General features: G+C 39.7%; 1 protein-coding gene across 5 annotated transcripts in view; it reads right to left on the bottom strand.

The window, feature by feature from the left end:
* CXADR (CXADR Ig-like cell adhesion molecule) overlaps positions 1–17,280 on the bottom strand; it is a 53,211-nt gene extending 35,931 nt beyond the window's left edge. For 3 of the 5 annotated variants that reach the window (XR_009961027.1, XM_062597917.1, XM_062597902.1), the window contains exon 1: positions 17,160–17,280. Coding sequence is in view for 3 of the 5 variants with exons in the window: in XM_062597917.1 (XP_062453901.1) it covers positions 17,160–17,202 (43 nt within the window). In the remaining 2 variants the exon portion in view is untranslated. Of the gene's footprint in view, positions 1–16,178; positions 16,340–16,368; positions 16,388–17,159 lie in introns of those variants that run through there. The other 2 variants (XM_062597928.1, XM_062597910.1) reach the window with 2 other exon arrangements.
* Positions 17,281–23,740: the final 6,460 nt, after the last annotated feature.

The raw sequence follows: 23,740 nt of genomic DNA, 5'->3' as shown, positions 1-23,740 counted from the left end.
GCAACTAATTTCTCTACTACTATATTGAATTATTGCTGTCTCCTAACTATCTCAATACTGGGTGACCTGCTGTGGCTGCCATTCCCTTCAGGAAGGATTCCTTCAGATTTCTAAATGTAAATCAGCCATTCTATACTTCTTAAAACGTCAAATGAAAACAGAAATATAGTGCAATCCTTAGAACTGGTCTGTTTTGCACACATAAATTATTATTCCTAGCCATCAACTTTAGAAATTGGTGGATTCAGAGTACAGCTTCTAGTACTTTCATGTTTCCAGAAAGCACAGTAGCAAAGAACTTTTAATTTCTCACCTGTTTATCAGGGACAACATACTCTTGTTTCTCTCTTCCATAGCTTCATTAGTACAGTAACAGAATGTTTAAGTTCATCACTAAATTATATTACTATATTTTGATTTTCCTAGATTAAGAAAGTGAAATGACGTCAAATGAAGCTTAGAAATTGTTGATGAAATAAGTTAAAACATTGCTTTCATATAAGCTTCAAATCTGTAACCTGGGCAATTAAAATCCTTAATTCTGAAGTAAGGATTAATCAGTGCAGTGACTAAAACAGTATTTCTGCTCTGTGACAGCATCTCTAATAACAGTCACTTTGGCTTTTGAAGTTCTAGAACAGATGACTACAGAATACACATACTTTCCACTCCCTGTTGATGGGATCTGCTGAGAATTTATGAAAATTTCTGATAGTTTAGGTGGAAATACACTCATATCTGTTTCTTCACCATAGGCAGTTGGTAGCAAAATTCATACTTAGGGTTAGAGGTGTTAAAACACTTTTGTAATACTAAAAGAAAAAAATACTTGGAGTTCATATAATCAGTCTAGCGTTTGTCAATTCAAAATCAATTTGTTCAGAAAGTCAAAAATCAGCAAATGAATTTTCTTCTCTCTCCAGATTATGTTTCAAAAGATTAACACACAATATTGCTATTTCTCTTCCTCTTCTGTGATTACTTTTCAGTCTCTTACACAATTTCAACCAAAAATAAAGAGAGAAATAACTGTCCAGGAAAACCAACAGGCCCTTAAGTTATTTGTTTGTTCTGTCACAGCTTAGACTCTGAATGTCTCTTGCCTCTTAGATTTATTGACTTGCCTGGCAATTAAGTGCAATTTCAAAGTAGACTTTACACATACTGGTTTTCTGTCCACATGGCAGAAGAGCGAGAAAGGGAGCAAGAACACTAGGAAAGAAAAAATCTGTTATAAAAGCTCAACGCATTATATTTCAGAGAGACAGTCCTAGGAAACCAGGCTACTATAACTTTGCCAATCACAGGGCAGTCTGCTTAAAGTGCTTTAAAATTTGTGTATAAGAAGCGGTTCAAATTGAAGTTTACAATGCTCATTGTTTCATACTCTTCAGATTAGAAGAAACACAGTGACCAACAGCTATATACCAAAGAAAAGTAGAACCCAAGTACCAAAGTCAACATAATAGGCTTAAGTGACTTGCCAAAAATTTATCCTATGCAGAAGATTCAGTTACAAAGCTTGAAACTCCTGAAACATGACTTGCATGTTTGATGTGTTTTATATGCAGTTCAGTGTGCACAATGCAAAATGAGAATTATTCTGAGGTTCATAAGCTTCAACTATCATTTCCACATGCCAAGCTTATAGCACATTACCTGACAAGAGAGAGGGAAGGTTCAGGCTGGCCCTTCACAAAACTCTCAGATTTTTCATAAGTCTTTACTCCCTCCTGACTGAATGTCTCCCAATAGCTGATTCTTATTATAATGCGTTTCACATTCTTTCCTACACAAAGAATATATGCACATAGAGCCGTTTTTCTGCTTTGTCTCTCTCTCTCTCTCTCTCTCTCTCTCCTTCTCCTGCTCTTTTTTCTAAAGGGAAGGTAAGCCAAAGTGTCAACATTTTAAAAATACTATTAGAATGATAGGCAGAAGCAGCAAGCATCTCAACTAAGGTAGGTGTCAGAGACACCTGAACCAAGCATGAGCACCAAGGAGTGGCAGGCAACAGTGGTTGGAGATCCTCTTCTGCAGGGGGTAGAGATATATATCTGCTGACATATGCTACCAAAGGAGGTTTGGTCAGATTCAGAATGCTGGAGAGACTGCCAAGGCTTCTTCAAGCCCTTGGACTATTACCCGTTGTTGCTCATTCACACTCAGACATCAATACTATTGCCACAAGAGACCTGGAGCAAAGCAAGAGCAACGATAAAGCTCTGGAGACAAAGAAGGTCGGTCGTGGGACCCTAAAGGATGTTCTCCTCAGTCCTACATACGAAAGGGAAAACGCTTAGATAGGCATATCTTGTAAGCTAATTTGGCTACAGTACTGGTGCTGCCCATGGCCATGAGTATCCTCTATGAGATGAGGACTGATAAGTGAGAGATGAAATCTACTTGACAAAGTGGGGTATGGATATCTTTGCCAATAGGCTTGCCAATTTGGTGACAGGAGCTTTAAATTAGGTATACCAGGGGATGGTGTATTTAAGTGCAGCTAGCAGTTAAGTAAAATAATAGAGATTCAATTGAAGAACGGAAAAGACATAGGACATGTTGGTAGGAGGCAAAAAAGATCCTGGGAAAAGTAAAATGGATTGAAAGGGGATCCACCTCACTCATCTGTATACAGAATTATAACACTGGCAAAACTGAACATGGTAGGATAGCTCATGTGACTGGAGTTTTGTGATGGATACATACAGATTTTCTAAGACAGATAGGAAGGGAAGAACAGGAGGAAACTGCCCTTAACGTGAAGGAGCAGTCTGAATGTAAGATTATCTTCTATGGGATGAAGAACAGGTGGCTGAGAACCTGTGGATCAGGATCAAAGCAGAGGCCAGTAAGGGCGACATTAGGTTAGGAGTTTGTTATAAACCACTTGATCAGGGTGAAAAAACAAGTATCTGCTTCAGCAATCCCAGAAAGTCTCCAGATCACACAGCCTGGTTCTTATTGAAGACTTTAACCTCCCTGCCATCTACTGGAAGCACAACACAGCAAGACAAAATTCAAGAGGTTTCTGGAACATAACAACTGATGTTAAATAGGCCAAATCCATTTTACATTATCCTGGAATTGCTACTCACAAAGAATGAAGAACTTGCTAAGGATGTGATTATCAATGGCAGCCTTAACTGCTCTGACCAAGAAATAGAGTTCAAAATCCTGAAAAGGGTGAGGAAAGAATGCACAGTACAGACCCTGGACTTCAGAAGAACAGATTGGCTTTTTCAGTAGGTAGGATCCTGTGGGACACAATTCTGAAAAGCAAAGGAGCTCAAGAGAGCTGACAAGTCTTTTAGAACATCTGCTTCCAAGTGCCTTCCAATACTCAGGAAAATGAGCAGATGTATCAGCAACCGAGCCTGACAAAACAGAAAAAGCACTGCTGAATTCCAATACGAAAAGGATGTATGCAGGAGGTCGAACTATGAACAGTTTACAAAGGGAAGACAACATTGCCCAGGCATGCAGGGATGGTATTAGAAAAGCCAGAGCCCACTAAAAGTTTCTACAAGTACAATAACAGGAGAAGAATAGAAAAGGAAGATGTAAACCCACTGCTGGATAGGGTGGGTGATTTACTGATGGCTGGCACAGATAAGACTGAGGTACCCAATGTTGGACTCTGCTTAGAGAGGGGAATTGGATGACTGAGGTCCCTTTCATTATAAGTGATTTTATAATGCCATTAAAGATTAGCTGAAGCTGATGCACACTGTGATCATGTGCCATTTTTCAAGCTCTACCAAGCCTCATTTCCTCCAATTTCTACTTAAATCGGAAAGACTCAATTTCTGTTCCCTATCCTAAAATGTTCCTCAAAATATGAGTGGATCAGCTGTGGCATCTTAGGCACTGGCATGTGACAGGCAGACATTTCATCAAGCTGCATGAAGATATGTGTTTGTTTTAGTCAGTAGGGTTTTATGGATATGATTTCAGACCTTTTCAGATTTGTTTTAACACACCAGAAAGACATAAGTTCCTAAAATTGTTACCCCAATGTTTCAAAGGTATTCAACAGTAAAATTTATTATTTTTAATGACAGTAAACTAACCATTGTCAAGTTCAAAACAGACTGAAAAGCATGCAACAGGCTCTCAGAATAACTAAAAGAAACTATCAAAATAGAAGTGAAATTGGTCCAAATAGATGGATACTGTTCTTGTAATACTTTTACACGGAGAAAACATGCTATAGTTGGTTGAGGTAAACAGAAGAATAAACCTTTGTGACTGGATAACAATAGACAAGTCCTCTTCCTTGGTGCAGAATAGTAAGTATAAGCCCTTAAAAAAACTTTTACCAGAAGCTAAGAGGTCAATATAAGTGCTCAGAATTCAAAATATATATTTGAGGTTTTCAATGTGGAATTAATTACTCTTCCTCAGGAAAATTAACACCAAATAACATTGCAAGCTGTGCATGACTGAACTAGTTTTTCATATTATTTCTAAAGAAGCACAAAATAGTGTATCATTTTTGGGAAACTATAGTCTTTTCCAAATATTTGGAAACACCTTCAAGTATCACTTAAGTGGAACACAGCCTAGCAAACTACATTATTTTACTAGATTATTTTAAAAATACTAATAAAGTGTTAAATATTATTTGATGGAAACTATTTTCTAGTATCATTTAAAAGAATCTTCAATACAGAAAACAACAACAAAAAAAATGGAGCAATGGATTCTCAATTCCAATACATGTACAATCAGAATTGGGATATATACTAATAATTAACAGAAAGGTAACTGACTAGATCACTTATTTTTGCATCTAGGATATTTTTTTAATGAAAAGCATAAAGAGTTCAGAATGTGCTGAAATTCTGGATTACTGGCTCACATAAATTTAAGTCCATGCATTAAAGTTGACAGAAATATGGCTGCCCATTAGATCTAGGTTACAGAAGTGTTAAAAATCCTATAAACATAATCCCTCCCATTTACTATTGTAATAACACAGGTAAACAATCAGCTGGAAGAGCAGAACATATGGCAGCAGAAACATACTGTGAAGCCAAGACTGGCTCCAGATTCAAATCAGTGTCTGAAATGGCAAGCATCAGGGAGCATAATTGCAAAGAAATGTGGACTGTATTTACAGGGAATAGAAGTCAAGTTCAAGGATTTTGTTGCTGTACTTAATACCATTTTTGATCTATTAGCAATCAGTATTTCCATAACATTTCAGCTTGGTAATCAATATTTGCATAATATTTCAGCTTCATTAATATGTTCTCCAAAACCTGTACTGTTTGCCAATAGCTGCCCATATAAAAGGGCTTCAGGGCATAAAAGGTTTTCTTCACATAATGAGGCCTTAAGAATTAAACAGAAATGAAGAGATGCATATTCGTGCTTTTCAAGCACAAAAATCACTTGTAAGAGACCCTTTAGCTGGGACTCTTCTCTCAAATATCGCTTCTAGATGTTTGCACAACTCCAATCAAGTCTTTTTTGCCTGACAGACTTCTACCTCAAAAGCCAACTCCCCAGCATCATCACTTTACCTCTAAATATCATCTCAGGAGGAACAAGTTGTACTGATTTGCTACAAAATCACCCCAGACAAGTGTTTTAACTGGAGTATTTAAATTAGTTTTAAGTGGTATAAAATCCTCTCTAGATACTTACAAATAATGGATTGCCATTCTTCATAACTTAACAAAAGCAGTTCAAAACCCCCTTCGCAGGATAAACTTTTCTGCAACCCTCTTTGTAGTTGCAAAATAGCAGGTTTGACTACAGAATAGCACTTTTCACATCAAGAGAACCATTAATTATTAACTACAGACAAGAGGTGACTTTTGTAAGCACTTACTTTTTCCAGCTAACTGTAATGGCATTATAAGGCAAAATTTCCAACTCCTCCTTTCCCAAATCCACTCAGATAGAAGATTTATGTCTTATTTCAAAATTACGTCTCTGAAGTAAGACACTGTGGGACCCAGGGAGCGAACTTAAATTAACATCCTTGTCAGTTAGCAGTTACCCTGAGGAGTCCCTTGTGGGGGCTGGAGGGGCACAGGGCACACTTCTCTGTGTCTCCTGGTAAAGTCTAGAACAAACACGTTGTTAATCTCTTTCATGGTTTAAGTCCCTATAAGAAGTCACCATCTGTATCAAACTTTCCTTCTTTCCTCATAACACAAGAATTCAGTATACTCAAATTATGCTGATAAAATTCTTTGCAGCAGGGTGCCGCTAATGGAAAAATTGGATTAAAAGTTACCTTAAAAAAAAAAAGGAAAAGTGCTTAAAAAAAAAAATTACTTATTTTAGTTATTTATTGTGTCTGGTCAGAGTCACATCAACACAGCTTGCAGTGCTTTGCCACAGCATATCATAACTGACTGCACCATAAACTGAATCCTTGTTCTACCACTGGGACCTTCAAAGGCCACAAAGCCTAATTTCAAGACTTAGATCCTCAGAATTTCCAGCATGTCCCCACTGAAGCCAGAGCCTTCAGACACTTGGGGAAAAAAAAAAATAAATAAATAAAAGACTTCTGGACTTCTGGCAGTCAACATCCCACTGCAAAATCCCGAAAACATAATGCCTCTGGTCTTGGGGAGGTCTGAGAGATTACAGCAGGGTTAATCCTACATTAGTTTCTGCAGAAGGAGGCCAGACTTCAGAAGTTTGGGCTGAACAACAAGGGGAGAGGGAGTACAGGTTGACTGAAGTTTGTCAGTCAAGTCTATAGATATTTATTTTCTCACCTTACCATTCTTCCATAGAAGACAAGATAAGGATCTCAGAGGAGTCTGTAACATAATGAACATTATGGGAATAACAACAAGAAAGAAGAAAAAAAAAGAAAGTTTAATGGAAGGACATAGAAAATACTAGCTGTCTTCCCTTTAGGACACAAATCCATCAACAGATTTGATGATTTTTTCTTTTTTCTTTTTTTCATTTTTTGACATGAAACTCTCTAAAATTGTAGTTTACCTCCATGGTATTTAGGAATTCTCATGAAGTGTTTCAAGACACTCTGAAAATTATATTAGGGCAATACACATCCTATGAACTTTTATCAGACATTTAGCAGTGAAGACCATCTAATCAACACAGCAACTTCACCTTATGCAAGAGGAATCAGCATGAGATGAGTGAGAGGAATAGGTAAGCAACAGGCAGGAAACTGCCAAAAGTTCAATAATGATATAGCAGTAAATACAACACAGAAGGAAGAAATGGCTTAAAATTACTGCATCTGTCCTTATTTAGGATATAAATCTAAAGAACAGATTTGTTTTTAATATGCAGTAATTCTAGAATTATGCAAGTAATTTAGATTTTAATGACGACAGCTCTGGAAAAGGCAAACTGCAAAGCTTTTTCTAACAAAGTCTTGCTAGTTTCAGTAGTGTCAAACAGTTTCATAGACTGTCATAGAAAACAGTTCATAGACTGCCCTTTTCCCATAATGGACACTCTTGAATTGTGGTTATCATACAATACTACAATATAAATATCAAATCAAGCAGTTTCTGGTAAGGAAAACACTTCAAAACATTTAAAAGATCTGCTGCATCTATATACTAATTGTAATCAATTACAAAAGCAAGGAACTAAAGATTTGGAGTTATCCAGAGAAGCAACTTGGTACTCAAAACAAATGTAAACCTTTAACGTGTTTCTAGTACTATACATAGATTGCTTTGAATAAGAAGTGCATTTTAAAAGACAAGCAGGGTTACTCCACCACTGTCAACCCTGAAAAAGCATTTTGCACCTAAATTCAAGAATGAGCTTGAGAATGAATTCAGGTATTTAATTTTTACTTAGGAGGTTCACTACACACCTGGAATTCTTGCCTTATATTTGTGAAGCCTTCATCTTAGTAGGAAGTATCAAAAATGTTTATTAGTGTCAATAGGATTAGAAGTGTTAGGAACAACGTATCCTTCCACTTAAACCCCCAAAGGGCCCAATCCAAGAAGGCGTGCTTAAACAACATGAGACAAATATTGACAGCCATGATTTCAGGATGAGACAGCAGTGACAGCTACTGTCATTCAGGACTGAGGCACACCTTCTGAGGCACATTTACTGGGCAAAGGTTCCCTGTTGTACATAACTCTCAAAGTACCCAGGGTTTGTTCTTCTATCATACATAAAGACTCGGCTAAATAATAGACTTACTTTCTCCCCATCTATTCCAGGCTTTTTTTCCCCTCCATAATTAAATAGAACTCTACTATTAAATAGTAAGTCTTTTATTCCTATCTGATCTCTACAAGTTTGAGTTTTTCCACAGAAATAGGGCTTTAAGCAACACAGACACTAGATCTGACCAGCTGCAAAAATTGTTCTTCCACTCACTAAGCTCACAACTTCTATAGAGCAGCTCAGGAGGAATCAGTCTACTTCAGAACACCACAACCACTGTCCTAAAGTGTTCTGAACAGAAGCTACAGTTGAAGCATTGAAGTTTACTATAGTTGAAGTAGTTGAAACCTCATCTGAGAAATTTGATAAAATACACCAATTCAACAATAACAATTAAGTTATTGAACTTGTACCAGAGTTCACCCATGGTTTATAAACTGAATCCACGAATTACTCTTTGACAAGCCCTGAAAGGGAAGGGGGAAAAAAATGAAGTCACTAACAAACCACAGGAAATGGATGGGCTAAGTAGACTTCTGCAAAAGTATGCTCCCTCAGTTACTTGTAATAGAAAACTTCTCAGACAAGATCAGATGAGTAACTTGCTTAAATTTATGATAAGTTGCATGCTGCAGCCTCAGTTGAAATAAGACAGATTGCACAATTAAGATAATCCTTCAAATATATAGCATGGGTTTCATTTCAACTGAACTCAGTAAGATTAGCTATGCAAGTAAGGAAAAAAAAACTAAGAATTGTGGGGTAAAGCCATGCTGACCTTTCACTTTAATTTAGACAAATTTCACTTATTCCCTTGACATTCCCTTTTGCCTTCCATCCAACACTCCTTTCTTTTTACAACTATCCCTGAGCTCCCAACTTGTTCAGCACATTCTTTGCTGCTGAACCCAAAGTCACTAGACAAGTATCCTAGCAACTACAGCAGCTGATGCCCTTACTCAATGGAAGCATGCTTATCAAGTTGAGAGAGGGAGCACTTCTACCTCATTAGTGAAGTAAAGGAACGACTTATTTTGCGGAAAATCAACAAAAAAGGTGAGTGGGTATTATAACAAAAACTTGTAATTAAGGTTAAGCACAGATATATTGTCTAGCCCAACATCAACAGCAGATCACTATTGAGTTTTAGTGTACTGGATCATCTGAGTGTGACCAAATAACCTAGCTCAGCCTGCAGTATTAAGGGAGAGATAGCCAAGCTAATTTGGAGCTGCTGAGTTCCTGCCTTCTCATCCTCAGTTTTGATTCTGTTCCCTCCCTTATGCCAGTACAGCGCTGTACAAAAAGTCAAAAAGGCAGGTCAAAGCGTTAACCCCACTAAAAATTAACACAGCATGGGAGGGTTTGTTTTGTTTCCAGATAGAGCTCTCTGAACCAGATAGTCAGCCAAGCACAAGGTAAGTGGTAGGAGCACACAGCTAGACACAGAAAAGCTGTCACACTGCAGGAGCCTTGATAAAGCTTTGCTTGCTCTGCTGAGGAATCCCACCCACAGAGATCAACCTCGTGTCACACCTACACCAGCCAAGCTGCTCCCAGCTCTCAGAGTAAGCAGCGCTGCCCTGCCCCCCACTGCATAGCCAAAGTGATTTGAATTAACCCATCCAATAGGAAAAAATCCATGTCAAGTTATCAGCTGAACAAATTTGTTCAGTAGTTGCACAACACTAGCTCCAACACAAGGAAGGGAACAAGGAACCCAAAACCATCACCAGCATTGAGAACAGTATATACGAACACATGAAATTACACCTAGTCACATTACCAATGTAATGTGAACGCATCTGGTGTAACATGAAACTGTACCTTCAGACTGCACTTAATAGCCATTAAGGAACTACCTAGAAACAGTATTAGCAGATTAAAAAAAAAAAAAAATAAAAAAAAAAAATAAAAAAAAAACAACCATTACAAATACTTTTCTCAGCCAAGTACACCAACAAGCAGCAGCCCAAATCCCAACACTATTTACATATTCACGAAAAGCCTGCCTCTCCTCTAATGAATCTACATCAACTGCAGGAGCTGGTTTGTGCTCTCAGTCCTGCAAGTCACATTTTTAAATTACAACCTGATACTTGAAGGCTTATACAGTCACTAAACAAATGAAGTCACATGATTCATTCCCATCCCCCCCCACACACACTAGTTTGATGGTATTTACAAGGAAACTGAACGAAGAAGCCTTTTTTTCCACCATGGACATGTTAGGCATATCTGTCAGTCAATGCATTAGGGAGTTAAATTTCAATCAAGCACTTAACTGAGCAACCGTATTATTTTCACTTAGGTAAAACGGTTTTGGCTGTTCTGAGCGACTGAACAGTATCTTCCTAGTATGTGCAAGTTTTGCAGCAATACTAAAAACGATCTTATTCAGTACTGTATGTTTTGAGAGTGAGTTTGTTCTACAAAAAAAAAAAAAAAGTGAGCAATACAATGACAGAAAAAAAGTGCTTGCTTGCTTGCTTCTGTTTTTTTTTTTTTTTTTTTTTTTTAAAGATGTCAAGAAATACTTAGAAAGGAATAAGCTCAAATTGCAATAACCACCCTGAAGAGCCAGAGTTAACTAGTCATTTGAGAAACTTTAAAAATAAATATACACACACTATTCTCGTGCCTTAATGCAACTGAGACAAGAGGTTTCTTGCAGCTTGAAGAAAACAAATAAATAAAAAACCCCACAGGATAGGTAAGTAATGTTTTAACTACCTATACAATCTCGATCTGCACAACTTAATAGTAGTGAATTAAAAAAAGAAAATCCTCATCCTTCCTCCAATGTATACAAGGTATTTCTTGTTAATTAATCTTTATTCCAACATTCTAAGTGCAAGTTACACCTAACCTATAAGGTTAAGAAGAAACTTGTAAACATCTAATACATGCCCCATTATAAAAAAAAACGTGGCAACAAGTGGAACTGAAGAACTTCTAACCATTAAGCACCTTAGACGCTTGTTGACAAGCAGCTAAAGAACAACTATGTCACTTGGGGGGAGGGGTGCCCTCAGGACTGGCTCCAGCCTGCAGCCCCTAAACCTCCATATCTTCCCTACTCATAATGCAGTTTTCTAATAGATGATCTAACAAGCTAGTGACATAGGAAAAAAACAACAACCACCAACAGTTATACATTCTACTCATAATTGTTTGATGATCCCACTAACTCTCTTACATTAGACCTGAGACTCTTGATCTCTGAGTTGGTAGAAAAACAACTTTACAAAAAAGAATGGTACTTCTCTAACTTTGAATCTCCCTAAACTGCCTTACCATGGAGTCAGACCAATGCCAGCTATAACACAACACTGGATACAAACAAAACAAAAGGCAACCAACCAACCAAAAAAACCAGTCCTTGAGGTAACATCTAACCATTCAACTGGCTGCATCACTAAATCAGGCAATTAGACTCCTCAACTCAGCTTCCCCCCTCCCCCCACAAAGGCTATAAGGATATTTCTCTCACATTGGAAACACTGATCAAACAGAACTAGCTTTCTCCTTAACCTTCCTTCACAATCTTCCTGTTGCTCATTCATGGCCTGTGCCAGGATAAGTTGTTTGCACAACTCTTCTACCAGATTATGGAAACTAATTTAAAAATTAACAGAAAAGTTTTAAGCAATCTCAGCTCAGACCCACTCACTGTCCACTCCCACAAATAAGGCAGCTGCACAGTAAAAAAAAATGACCAGCAAGGATGCAGGGCCTACTTGTGTTCAAGCTGCCACTGAAATAGGTTTCCTAGAATTACAACTTCACTGACACTTCACTCCCATGGCAACAGGCTGAAGTGGCTTTTCTTATAACCATTCTCTGACACACGCAAACTAGTGAGAAAGCGGAATTCCATAAAATGAAACAAAAAGAAAAAATCAGTATAAACTAACTGCAGTATAACTAGGAGTGACTAAAACATTGATGCAATGAATTAGGTTATGCCATTGTTACAAGCCACTGAGCCACATAACTGTTAAAAGCTCTCCTTATTTAATATTTGCTTCAGAAAGCATCTAAAAGCTCCATGAAGTGAACCAGAAGTTGTAACAAGGGAAAAAAAAAATCCTGGATTCCTGGCCATTAAAAGCTTACAAACTCAGGCAAGCAACAATTGACAACTGAATTAATTAGAATTTACAATGAAAAAACAGCCCCCAAAAGGAGTTCTGATACATACAAACCCCTGTGGACACCGCGGCAAATGAGTTTTAAAACACTGATTGTGAGGCAGATTTGAAGATGTTTACAGGAATTTCTTGAAGCATGAAGACAATGCATGCACTCACACAAAAATACATTTTTAAAAACAGTGATGGAAGCTAAAACAACCACTTGGGAATGGTAATTTCATCTCCAAAATAAGCAGAATCAGCTTTGGGAGAGTCTGTGATAGGCACTGAAAGTGAAACAGGCAGTGTAAGGTTGATGCAACACAGCAGTGAAAGCCAGCAAGGGGAGACAGTGAGAGCAGACCACTCAAACTGACCAGGTAGAATAATCTTCACAGTAGTATTCTAAGTGCATAAAAGATTTTCTGATGAATAGAAGATTAGTTAGGGTAAAATGACTGTAACTCAGTCTCTAGACTGATGTTACAGGGGCAACTAGTTTAATCCAGCAATTTAAGCCATCTCTGGGTAAAGTTTTACGCTCTTCACAAAAATATTAGGATTTATGAAACTTGGGAAAGGAGTCCTGAAGACCAGATCTCTTAACGTGAACAGACACGTAAGAACCTGAGACTTTCTCCTACAACTAACTCAAACAGAGGAACCCTGCCAATTGTTTCAACTACTCCTCAACGGGCATACCAGGGTTAGAAATTGCCAGACCACAATAAGAACGATTATTTAACTCACACGGTAGTCCAATTTCTCTGAGGCTGTTTTGTAAGAACCCGTTATTGAAAATGAGCAAACAAACAAAAAAAAAAACTCATTAGCAAGCTTACATTCTTTTTTTATGAAAATTTGAAAAAATGTAATACCATCAAGTGCTCCCTTATGACATCTGCATTAGATTCTGCTCCTGCATACACATCGCTAAAAAAAAAAAAAAAAAGCAAGTTTCAAGTTTGATGAACACCGTTTAATGCTACTGCAAATAACCGCATGCTTTTCCTCAAAAGCTATCCAAACACCATTTCAATCATTTGATTTTATATTAATAAAGCCTCACACATTGTAGAATATCTATATAATACAAAGGTACCTACTACTACTATTGTGAAAAGCACAAGAACAGCAATATGAGATGACTATAACTATTGAGATTACTGTAACTATTGACTAAGGAAATTCCTGCCAACCAGTTATGTTATTTACCTTAAGACTATATTTCAACTCTAATCTTTAATTTAGAATGTATGTGCATAGCATTACCAGTTTGTATGACAAGCTTTCCAAAAGCTATGCTGATCACCACTGGTGTGATCAATTTTTTTCCACCTATACAAAGACCTGAGTATCCTAACATTTCATAGCAACTGAAAATTTGTGCTCTGTCATTACATATTTTAAAAAATTCAGACATTGGTCACTAACTTGTAAGTCAGCATCACAAATTATGCATCTGTATTTTTTCCTCAGTCTTCTAAAGGTGCACATAAACTTGAATTTGCTACAACGAAATGTTTTCTTCAGTACTGTATAGTCAGGAGACATTCAACAGCACATATGCATGATCACTTTAAAAATCATAGCAAACTCATGCTTAGTGCCACTGACACTGTGTAACAATATTTTAATTCAAGACAAACAAACATTCTAGAAAGCTCAGGATGAATCAAACATACAATAACCTGTACATTTGTAAGACCTACCAAAACAATCTGCCACTGAGCTTTCCACTCCAAACTAGAATTCTATATTTCTCTTTAGAAAATAGTTTTTTTTAAAAAATAAAATGTCTTGAGTGAAATACCTCAATATCTGAAGAGGTACATCATTTCTACTACCTTATTCCATTTAATTTAAATGGATACTGCATAGCTGTTACTGACAAATTCCAAAGTGTGGAATTTGCACGCTTTGGGAATCCCCCACCTACTTAAAATGACTCATCATATTTGCCTACAATACAGACAACCAGTATTGGTCCTTCAAATGGCCAACAAATTCTCACTCATCATAGCTTTGGAGAGTGTTTTTAGATAGAGAAAAATTAGTATAATCACTTTAAGAAATAGCCATCCAGGTGCAACTCTGTACTATTCTAAGTCAGCAAGAGAGCAGAAGACTCCACTACACCAACCTACTCTGTGGTCACTTTTCGGAAACCCTAGTGCAAACAGAAACTGACACAAGTTATTTATCAACTGCACATCAACGTAATACACCACAGGCTGTCACTGGAATTAATTCGTAACTAATTACATTACTACAGGAGAATAGGACTGTTCTACCCTCATACCTCTTAAATGCTCAAGAACAAACTTCTTTTCTTCCTGCAAGAAAAAGGAAGTTATCAATTTCGTTATTTGTTGCTGTGAAATTCACCTTAGCAGTGACTAAATCTCTGAGAAGAGTTTAGCGACAGCATAAATCCGAACACTTCCCTGTCTCAACAGATAAAGACACACCCTCAGCAGGCAACTAGAGTATATTTTATATAGCCACAACAAGCCTCCTTGTCTTAAAATTGAGAGAAATCAATCATTTTGCATCCTCTACTTCTAATGATCAAGAAATAAGAAAAGGTAGGCTGAGGAGAATGAAACAGTGAAAATTGCACACACACACTGCAAACCCTATGGTACCATGACAAACCACTCCACTACCATAAACTCAAGCAAGGACTTCAGCAATTAGACAATCCTCCACTGTCAGTGTCTTTCACACAACTGCACAGAGGGCAGATTAGCTTTCGCTAAAGTCTAAGGAAAATGCTAGTTACTGAAATCTTCCCTCAGTGAAGAAAGCAATGCCTACCTGAAAAACAGACCCAGAAATATTAATAACTTAGTTTGATCAAGGAAAAAAAGACAAAAAAAATTAAAAAAACTATAAATATATATCAGCTCCTATGATATAGAAAACTATTAAAGTATTTCCTTCACAGGACCGTGAAGTAACTGCAAAAAGACATTTCTAATCAAAACACAAGAAAACTCGTAAGTTACTTTCTTGAGGAAGTTATCCAACTTCAAAGTCAGGTTTAAAGACAATTGTGTGTATTTCAGTAAAGGTCAACTGTAAAATTTACTTCTGGTTATAGGTTGCATCATACTTTAATTATTCCTAGCTTTATACATTGCATCATTGTTACCTTTGCAGTGATCCAGTCACTCACAGCACATATCCTCAGTACATATTCTGCTAAAAACAAGTTCTGTTTGCAGCATTAGTTACAAGTGTTTCAATATAAATCTTAATCATTGGTCTAGTCTCTAAACACTATTAACTACAGCTTTAACACAGTATATACCTTGTTTTTAAACTCTGCTTAGAGGAAAAGTTTAAATATAGAACTACTGCTGATCTTTTCAAGCATGCCATCAGAGTTCGTCATTCTATCATGGAGAATTTTGATCCTATGACTAATTTCCCAAAACAGCAGTTACAACAACAGTGTCACTAACATTCCAACAGGAAACAAAAGTGTCCTCCTGACACTGCTGATATGCACTTTACAAGAGATGACAAAACACCTGCGGAGGTTTTTTTGCAGTAGTTTCATACAATTTTGAACTAGCTTTAGTTAGGAACAATGTTTCTTTTTTTTTTTTTTAAGTTGTTTTTAAGGAATATTAATATGGCACTCCAATTGGGTTCATTATGAGAACCTGGCAACGCTAGAATTTTCAGATGAAAAAATAAGCTTACTTTTTGATTTTAACATGCCAGGCATTTTTGGTTTTTTTAGTTTGACATTATCTGTTCCTTTGTTTTCTCTCAGCAAGTAAAGCAAGCTAGCATACATACACTTGATTCACCCGCTTTCTCAAATTTAAATTCAGCCCTTCCCTCAAATTCTCTTTTTCCTCCATAGATTTCAGTCATACCCACCGAATCCAGAAGAGAGTAATTGCAAGGACTCTCTGAAAGCCATTCGGTCCAAACGACCCTCTCAAAGCAGGACCAACTTTGCAGTTAGATTCAATTATTGAATAGATGTTAAACATACGCATATTGAAGAAAAAAAATCTAGGTTTCTTTATTCTTTTTTTTTACTCCGACTTTCATTCGTGAAACTTACTGAACCCAGAAGAGAGAACGAGTAACTAAAACGCCGCAGCGGCACGCAGCCGCCTGGGGAGAGCTCGGCGAAGACCTGAGCGCAGCCACCCCCAGCCTTGCACGGCGCGACCGACGCGCCTCCTGCTGCGAGCGCCACAGAAAAGCCCTTTACGGAAAGCAGCCGCTGCCCAAACGCGCGAGCAGAGACACTCCGGCCCCTTCCCCGCCCCCCCCACCCCCCCCCAAAAAAAAAGCATGCCAGAAAGAAGCACGCAGCCCACCGCAGGACAAATCGCCCTCGGCCGCCACCCAGGGCTGCCCAGGAGGGAAAGGACGAGCGGAGGCGCACGCGGGGCAGAGCAAGGCGACAAAACGAAGCAGCGGCGCGAACAAAGCCCAGGTCCGCGCCGGCGCCCCGCACCGCAGCTTTGTCCGGGCCGCGGCAAGGCGTCGCCCCACCGGACCCGGCTGCTCGCCCGCACCTCGCGCGCTGCCAGCGGCTCCCGGCAGAGGGGCTGGCAGGAACGGAGCCGCCGTCCAGCCCTCCCACGCCCACCGCGGGCAGCGGCGGCGGCCGGGCGAGCGAGCGAGGCTCCGCGTGGGGCGAGCAGGGCAGGCGCCGCCGCCGCTGCTCACCGCGGGCAGCAGCGGGGCCGAAGCGGGGCAGGGAGCCGCCCTGCCCCCGCCGCCCTCGCTCCCAGCCCAGCAGTGCCGCCACCTCCCCCCGCCTCCCTCCACCTGCGCGCCGAGAGCCCCCTGCTCCTCCCTCCCCCGCCGCGGGCTCCGGGCTTCGCCCCCGGCGCGCCCCACCTGCGCAGCAGAGCAGCACGAGGGCCAGCAGCGGGGGCTCCATGGCGCGGGCAGCGGCTCCAACGGCACCAACGGCTCCCCCTCGCCGCGGCGGCACGGCGGGCGCGTCGCCCTGCCCCGCCCCGCCCCGCCCCGCCCCGCGCGCACCGCCCAGCAGGTGAGTCACCGTCACTTCCGGCCGCCGCGGGGGCCCCCGAGGGCAGCGCCCCCCGAGGGCCGCCGCGCCCCGCCGGCCCCCTTCGCCCCCTGGCCCCGCCGGCCGCCCCGCCGCCAGCCCCGGCGGCTCCCGCGGGCATGCAGACGCCGGTGGCTGCTCGCACAAAGCGCCCGGGGCAGGGGCGAGCCGCCCTCCGCCGGCAGCGCCCTCGCCTGCCCCGCGAAGCCGCGGAGGCGCCTGCTTGTTGGCCGCGGTGGCGGCCTCTCGTCTCTCCGTCCCGGCTCGCCCCCGCGCCAGGGCCATCGTCCTGCCCTTTGGGGCCGTGGGAAATGCCGTGCGTGGGCGTGCACCTCGGCCACCGGCCGTGCGGGGGTCATGGGCAAGGTGGCGCCTCAGCCAAGGCCGCCGCTACGCCGTGCCCTCGCCGAAATGTCCGCTCCGTGCGGGGGCCTGCTCTGGTCCAGGGCATTTCTGACCCGGGATATAAAGCCTCTGGAGCACTGGCACGGAGAGGGTTTTCTTGTCTTGGCCTTAGCACAGCTGCACCTGTTTCGAATGGGTTTGGATAGCACAGCAACTGGTGCACTTGAGCCTGGCAAGCAATACTGGCTTTAGCATTTTTTTGCCGCTCAGGAGTAGAAACTGCATTAGCCAAAATACCCTAAAATAAGGGTGAGAGGTTAAACTGTGTCTATTAGCAGAAGTGAAATCTAGGCTATTAAAAAAAAAAATAGTGTGGACAAGCTGCAGTCATAATCACAGCTCTGGAAGAAACTCACAGCTTCTTTATACTATTGATGATTTTGGGCTGTTGCTCTTACAGGGAACACAAAAACCCTATCTTAAGCAGTCCCCATGGCAACACTATTGTAGTATGTTGTGCTTTCCGTATACCAAGCATACGTATTTTGACTGTGAATGATCTGAATTAAAACCAGAAAGCAGGACAAAAGGAAGATAAAGGGGTTTATAAAAGGGTATTATAATCTGAATTCCTTCTATAATAAGATGCAGCTGCATGGCACAAAATGGCAGTTTTGCCATTTGCATGGCAGTCCTAGCTAATTGCGGAAAAGCATGGCTTGTACTCCATGTACAGCAAGACCATCAGTTACGTTTATCACAAGATACAGCACTCTTTATAATGTATATTCTCAAATCTGTTGTGCTCTAAGCATTTGTTGTTATGCTTATTATATAGTGATTATAGTGCAATAGCAAAGCTGGTAACTGACATAAACATGTTTCTATCACTACGATTTATTCTTGTAGAAAAAGGGACAATTTATATAGGTAGGAGGTAATTTATGATGTCCACAGCTCTGTGTTAAGAAATCATTCCCCAAAACAAATACACAAATGCAAAATCTATTTAGTACAGATTTTGTACTCCACACTTTCGAATTTTGGCAGGAATTGTATTAGTTACTTATTTTTCTTTGGAGTTTATAATGTATAAAGTTCAAATGCTTTTTTTTTTCTTATGATTATGAGTATGGATCAGATGGCAGCTTAAAAGTAGAGCCCTTTCTGTCCTTGTTGAAAGCACCGGATCAAAGGGGCAACTATTTGTAAGGGTATTTTCCCAAATACCTAGCTAAGAGGTGTTATTTCTTTCATTCAGTCAGTAAAAGACTCCTAGCAATGAAATCTGTAGTGTCTCAATTTCTGCTGGAATAAAGAATATATGAATGTGCACTGACATCCTTTGAAATGGTTGGTTACTGTAAATAAAGCTGCAGCTTTTACCTGCCAGCTCAGAATCTTTATTTTCTTGATAGGGTTACAGGATGTAGGGTAAATGCATTGTCATTTTCTGTGAAGGTACAGCTAAGTACTGCTTACGTTTTGTAAAGACATGGCAATTCACAGTGCTTGTTAGATTTCCTTTCAATAACAAATCTATCCAATAAGATGCTAGATACTATGTACAATGCACAGAATTTTAAATTGTGAGTTTTCAAGCATTTAATGACATGGAACAGAACTATCCTTCCATCCTATGAAAGAAAGAAAATATCATTAATGTAATATTAAGCAAAAGAAGCCAGAACCTCAAAGTGGGGATATGCAGATTTTGATTTCATCTGTTGCTTTATATGTGCTCCAGACTTGTGCTTTAAAGGGTAGTTGGACTTGAGCATTGTAGGCTGACTGGATGAGCGAGGTCTATCCACTTGTGTCTACACAGAAATTATACGCCATGCAAAAAAAAAAAAAAAAATCATTACAGAAAGAGAAAATGATTTATCATTAGAATGGAGATCCTCACCCTTCTGTGAAATAAATCCTAGCTAGTAATTAAAAGAAATACTGTACTACATTTAGGAAACATGAAGTGCATTCTTTGTCTACCCTAGACAGACCTGTTCCTGTTCTCATTTAAATCAGTAGCAACACAATGCAGTAACATTTACGTTCCTGAAAACTGTCCTACACTGGAAAACTAAAAGTTAAATACAATGTTAAACAGTGATTGCTTTTTAAAAAGCAAAACAAAAAAATCCCTATTTCTGTATTAAAAACACAGTTCAGTTTAATAAGACATAAAGGTAACAGATTTATTAGAGGATATGACGTAGTTTTTGGGTTGCCTGTACTTCCTGGAAACAAGTATCAGCCCAACATGAGTGAAAAAAAACCCTGTCAGAATGGCCAAAGCCATTCCGCTTAAAAAGAATAAGGTCAGATTCAAAACTTTTTAAATAGATAGACTTCTACTAATTCCAGCATTTTGGATCAAGCTCGAAAAAGAATCCAGGGTGAAGGCAGAATCCATTGAACAAGGAGGAGAGGAAGAGGCAACTATTGTAGCAGAGACCTACAGTTTAGACCCACATTTTGCAAATGAATGGTTGCTTAGCTTTTTTTTTTTTTTTTTTTTTTTTTTTTTTTTTTTTTTCCCATCATGGAGAATGCCATCATGCTCAGGAATCTAAGATTTGAGTTAAATATAAAAGATTCATTTCATATCTTCAATAAAAATCATAGTATGAGAACTCATGCATTAGATAAATTTACAGATAGCTCGAAACAAAACAATTAATATCAGTGAAAACTTTTAATTTTTGTTAATATGATTCTACACAGAAAAATCACAAAAAAATCAGAAGCAATTTTAAAACGTTTAGAAAATTCTGAAGTGCAACAAGTCAGTGTATCCAAAACTAAACTTTCATTTTGAAGAGGCTGAATAAAAAGGCAGCTTTCTTCTACTTTTTCTGAGAGGAAATTATTTGCCATTTTCAATCTGAATTTGTGAATAATTTTTTCACTGCTCTGTAACACATCCCTTTGACCTTTCTATATAAATTAAATTACTATTGGTTTGATCTTTGAGAGGAAGAGTGAAGGACACTCACCTGACATAGGCTTGACCTATGGAAGCCCAGACATAGAAATTCCCCATCCTTGTATTACAGAGATCTGGAAAGCACATAGCACTGAGAATATGGTTCTCTTAGTGTCAGGAAAGAAAATGATAATTTTCTGTTTTGAATAGTATTTTATTTACTGTTTCCATCCTGACCACTGGAAGACTGACTATCGCCACCCAAATTCCTGAAGGAAACTTATCTCTAGGGCTATATGTTTCCTAACATGGATAACAACATGGCTCAGGAAGGAACGGGAAAAACACAGGGCCAAAAAGAAAGATAAAGAGAAGGAGCAAATCGTACTCCTGGAACTTTGGGTTTGGATTCTACTTAAGGAGTGAGGCTTTGCCTTTTTCTCCCTGAACACAGTTTCCTGTGGACCAACTGATTGTATCAGATTATCCTACATTCAGGCTAAAGCTAGCCCAAGGGAGGGAACAGAACAGGTCATATGGCTGGGAGAGGGGAAGGAGTGAGAGGAAAAGGATGAAAGGACTTTTTCCTTTCAACAGCTTCAGGCAGCTGAATCCACCTGTGAATCCGACATGTGAAACCACCTGAAGAGCCGCGAATCAAATTGGAGGTGCCACAGTCCTACTCATTCCCCAACCCCAGTATTCCCACACCTGCTCTTTGCTGGTGCTGGAGCTCATGACACTAGTGATGTTGGTTCAGGAAGCTGGGCTGGCCAAGGATTAATCCCTTTTGTTTTCAGCCCTCTCAGCTCCCTGAATTGTTTTCCTGCTTATTTGCCTGAGTGCCAGCTGGCATAAAAGAGGGTGCTGGGCAGAAGGCAGGGAAAGGGCAGGACTATGAATACCCCCTGCTGAGATCAGTTTCAGGTGCTGGAGAACCACATCCCGATTTACAGGAGAGAAGTGTTTAGCTTACACAACCATTTTCTTTCTAAGAGAGTTTTCAGCATAGCTTATACAGGTTTATGTGCTCTGACGAGAAGAACAGACACTTTTGTACAGCTAAGTTTTTTGGCTCTAGCTGTCCTTATCAGCATTAGTTAAACTAGCTGAGGGCAAATCAGGCTGATATGCTGAAAATAGCAGCTGGAGTCAGGAAAGAGTCTACATTAAGATCTCCTCAGTATGGGGAAGTTGCAGCAAAAAATGTGCAAGGCAAATTTACAGAACATTATTTCATAATAATGCTTTGAGTGCACACTCCAATGTTTCATCCCAACTGATAGAGCCAGGAGCACTGGCAAGTTCCTGAGGCCAGTGTGTGCCACAGGGAGTGGGAGTGGGAGTGATCTAGCAGGGTGACACTCCTCCTTTCCTTGCCTTACCTTCCATGCGGAGAGAACCAAAGTGATGCTTTGAATGAGTTTCACAGATTTTGATGCTTGGGGGAACAGATGACTGAGTTCTGCCTTTTTAAAAAACTTTGGGCTGTTTCTAATTAAGTCTTAATTAGATTACTACTTTTTTTTTTATAATGATAACAAAATGCAATCCATTACTGTGATAAGTAAAAGGAAATAAAGGAAAAAAGAGCCAACAGTATCTGGGTTTTAATTATCCTTAATCCAGGAAATGTTTTTCACAGATTGTCTTGTTCAGAGTTAAAATAACAACTTTCAAATTTAGCACTGCAGTCAAGCGACAGTTGCTATCAAGATATAATTTGCACCTTGCTACGCTCTTATTCAGCCAAGACAATTTTTTAGCAAAGATGTTTTAAGACAGCAACAATTTACACATTGGTGTCCCTGTGATATTAAAGTTTAGAAATATAATTTTTCACTGAAATATTTTTTTTCACTCAGAGATCTCTTAAAATGTATATGTCATTTAGATCACTTAAATAGCAGAAAGAAGGAAGAAGGAAGTAGTAATGGAGCATTAATGCTCTACTGACAGCATTTAGAATTTGGCCAAACTTAAAGTTATGTATTTATACTATAACAGGGAAGCAAAATACATGTACTAGAAAATAGATGTGGTTTGTTTAAAGTCCAGAAGAGGAGCATATATTGTATGGTTTGTCTTTATAAAAATTTTAGCACTACATATCTTTAATCTTTATTAATTATATTTTGAAAAATTACTTGTATTGAAACTTTTTATTTTATTTGTCCATGTCAGTAAATGAGTAATGTGCAACATCTGTTACTTGGAACATGAATACAATTGACAATATGGATCTGTACTGTGACAAAGTAGTTTTCTGAGCTAATGTTTACCACAGATATGCCTTGATTGAGGAAAATGTCCCTTACTCAGGAGGAAAAATAGATGTTAAGTGATTTCCTGAAGTGAAGAGGAACTGCTTCTTTAGCAGCTGATCTGATCTGGGGATTACTGTCTTTAGGAGGAAGAGGTCACATTCCCATTCCTCTCTCTCTCCCTTTCTCTTTCTGTCTCACTCCTTGCATTGAATTTCAGCTGTGAAATTTGCTGATGTCTGCATGACCTAGCAATAAAATTTCACCAAGAGTACAATCCTGGGCCCATCTGTCAATTTTCACCTTTGCAGACTTTACCATATGCCAGTTTTGACGGTCTTCTTAAAATTTAGTGAATTAACTTAGCTCACCAAATTACCAAAAAATTATTCTCCCCTTCCGTTTTTATCAGATTTACCCGCAGAACCATACGAAACCACCTGATCACAAGCTCTGAAGATCAGTAGAAATCAGTAGTTTATGAGACGTGGGTTTGGAGAAAGGGCTCCACCCCTTCTGGCAGTGGTTTTCCCTTGGGTCAGCTTAGTCCTGAGGCACAACCGTACCTCCCAGCCAACAAGAACATACCAGGCGCCCGGTCAGCCCATGTGCTGATGCTGCCAGCAGTCGTGCAAGTGGGACATAAATCACCCTTTGCTCCTGACTGCTTCGCTTGTTGTGGCCACACCTGCAGCACACTCCAGCAGACTTTGGCCCAGGGAATCTGCATTTATTGCTGGAGGAAAGTTTCTTATTCTCAGAGTTAGAATTCTCAGATCTAGAAGAGCCTTCTCACATGGAGGCAAAAAGAAAAGGGCTGAACAACTTCTGATACAGAACTTAAATTTCTGAAAGGCAGTGGCCGCTT

The sequence above is a fragment of the Rhea pennata genome, chromosome 1 (genome assembly GCF_028389875.1).
Source record: "Rhea pennata isolate bPtePen1 chromosome 1, bPtePen1.pri, whole genome shotgun sequence".
Taxonomy (NCBI): domain Eukaryota; kingdom Metazoa; phylum Chordata; class Aves; order Rheiformes; family Rheidae; genus Rhea; species Rhea pennata.
This window is presented reverse-complemented; position numbering and strand designations above follow the sequence as displayed.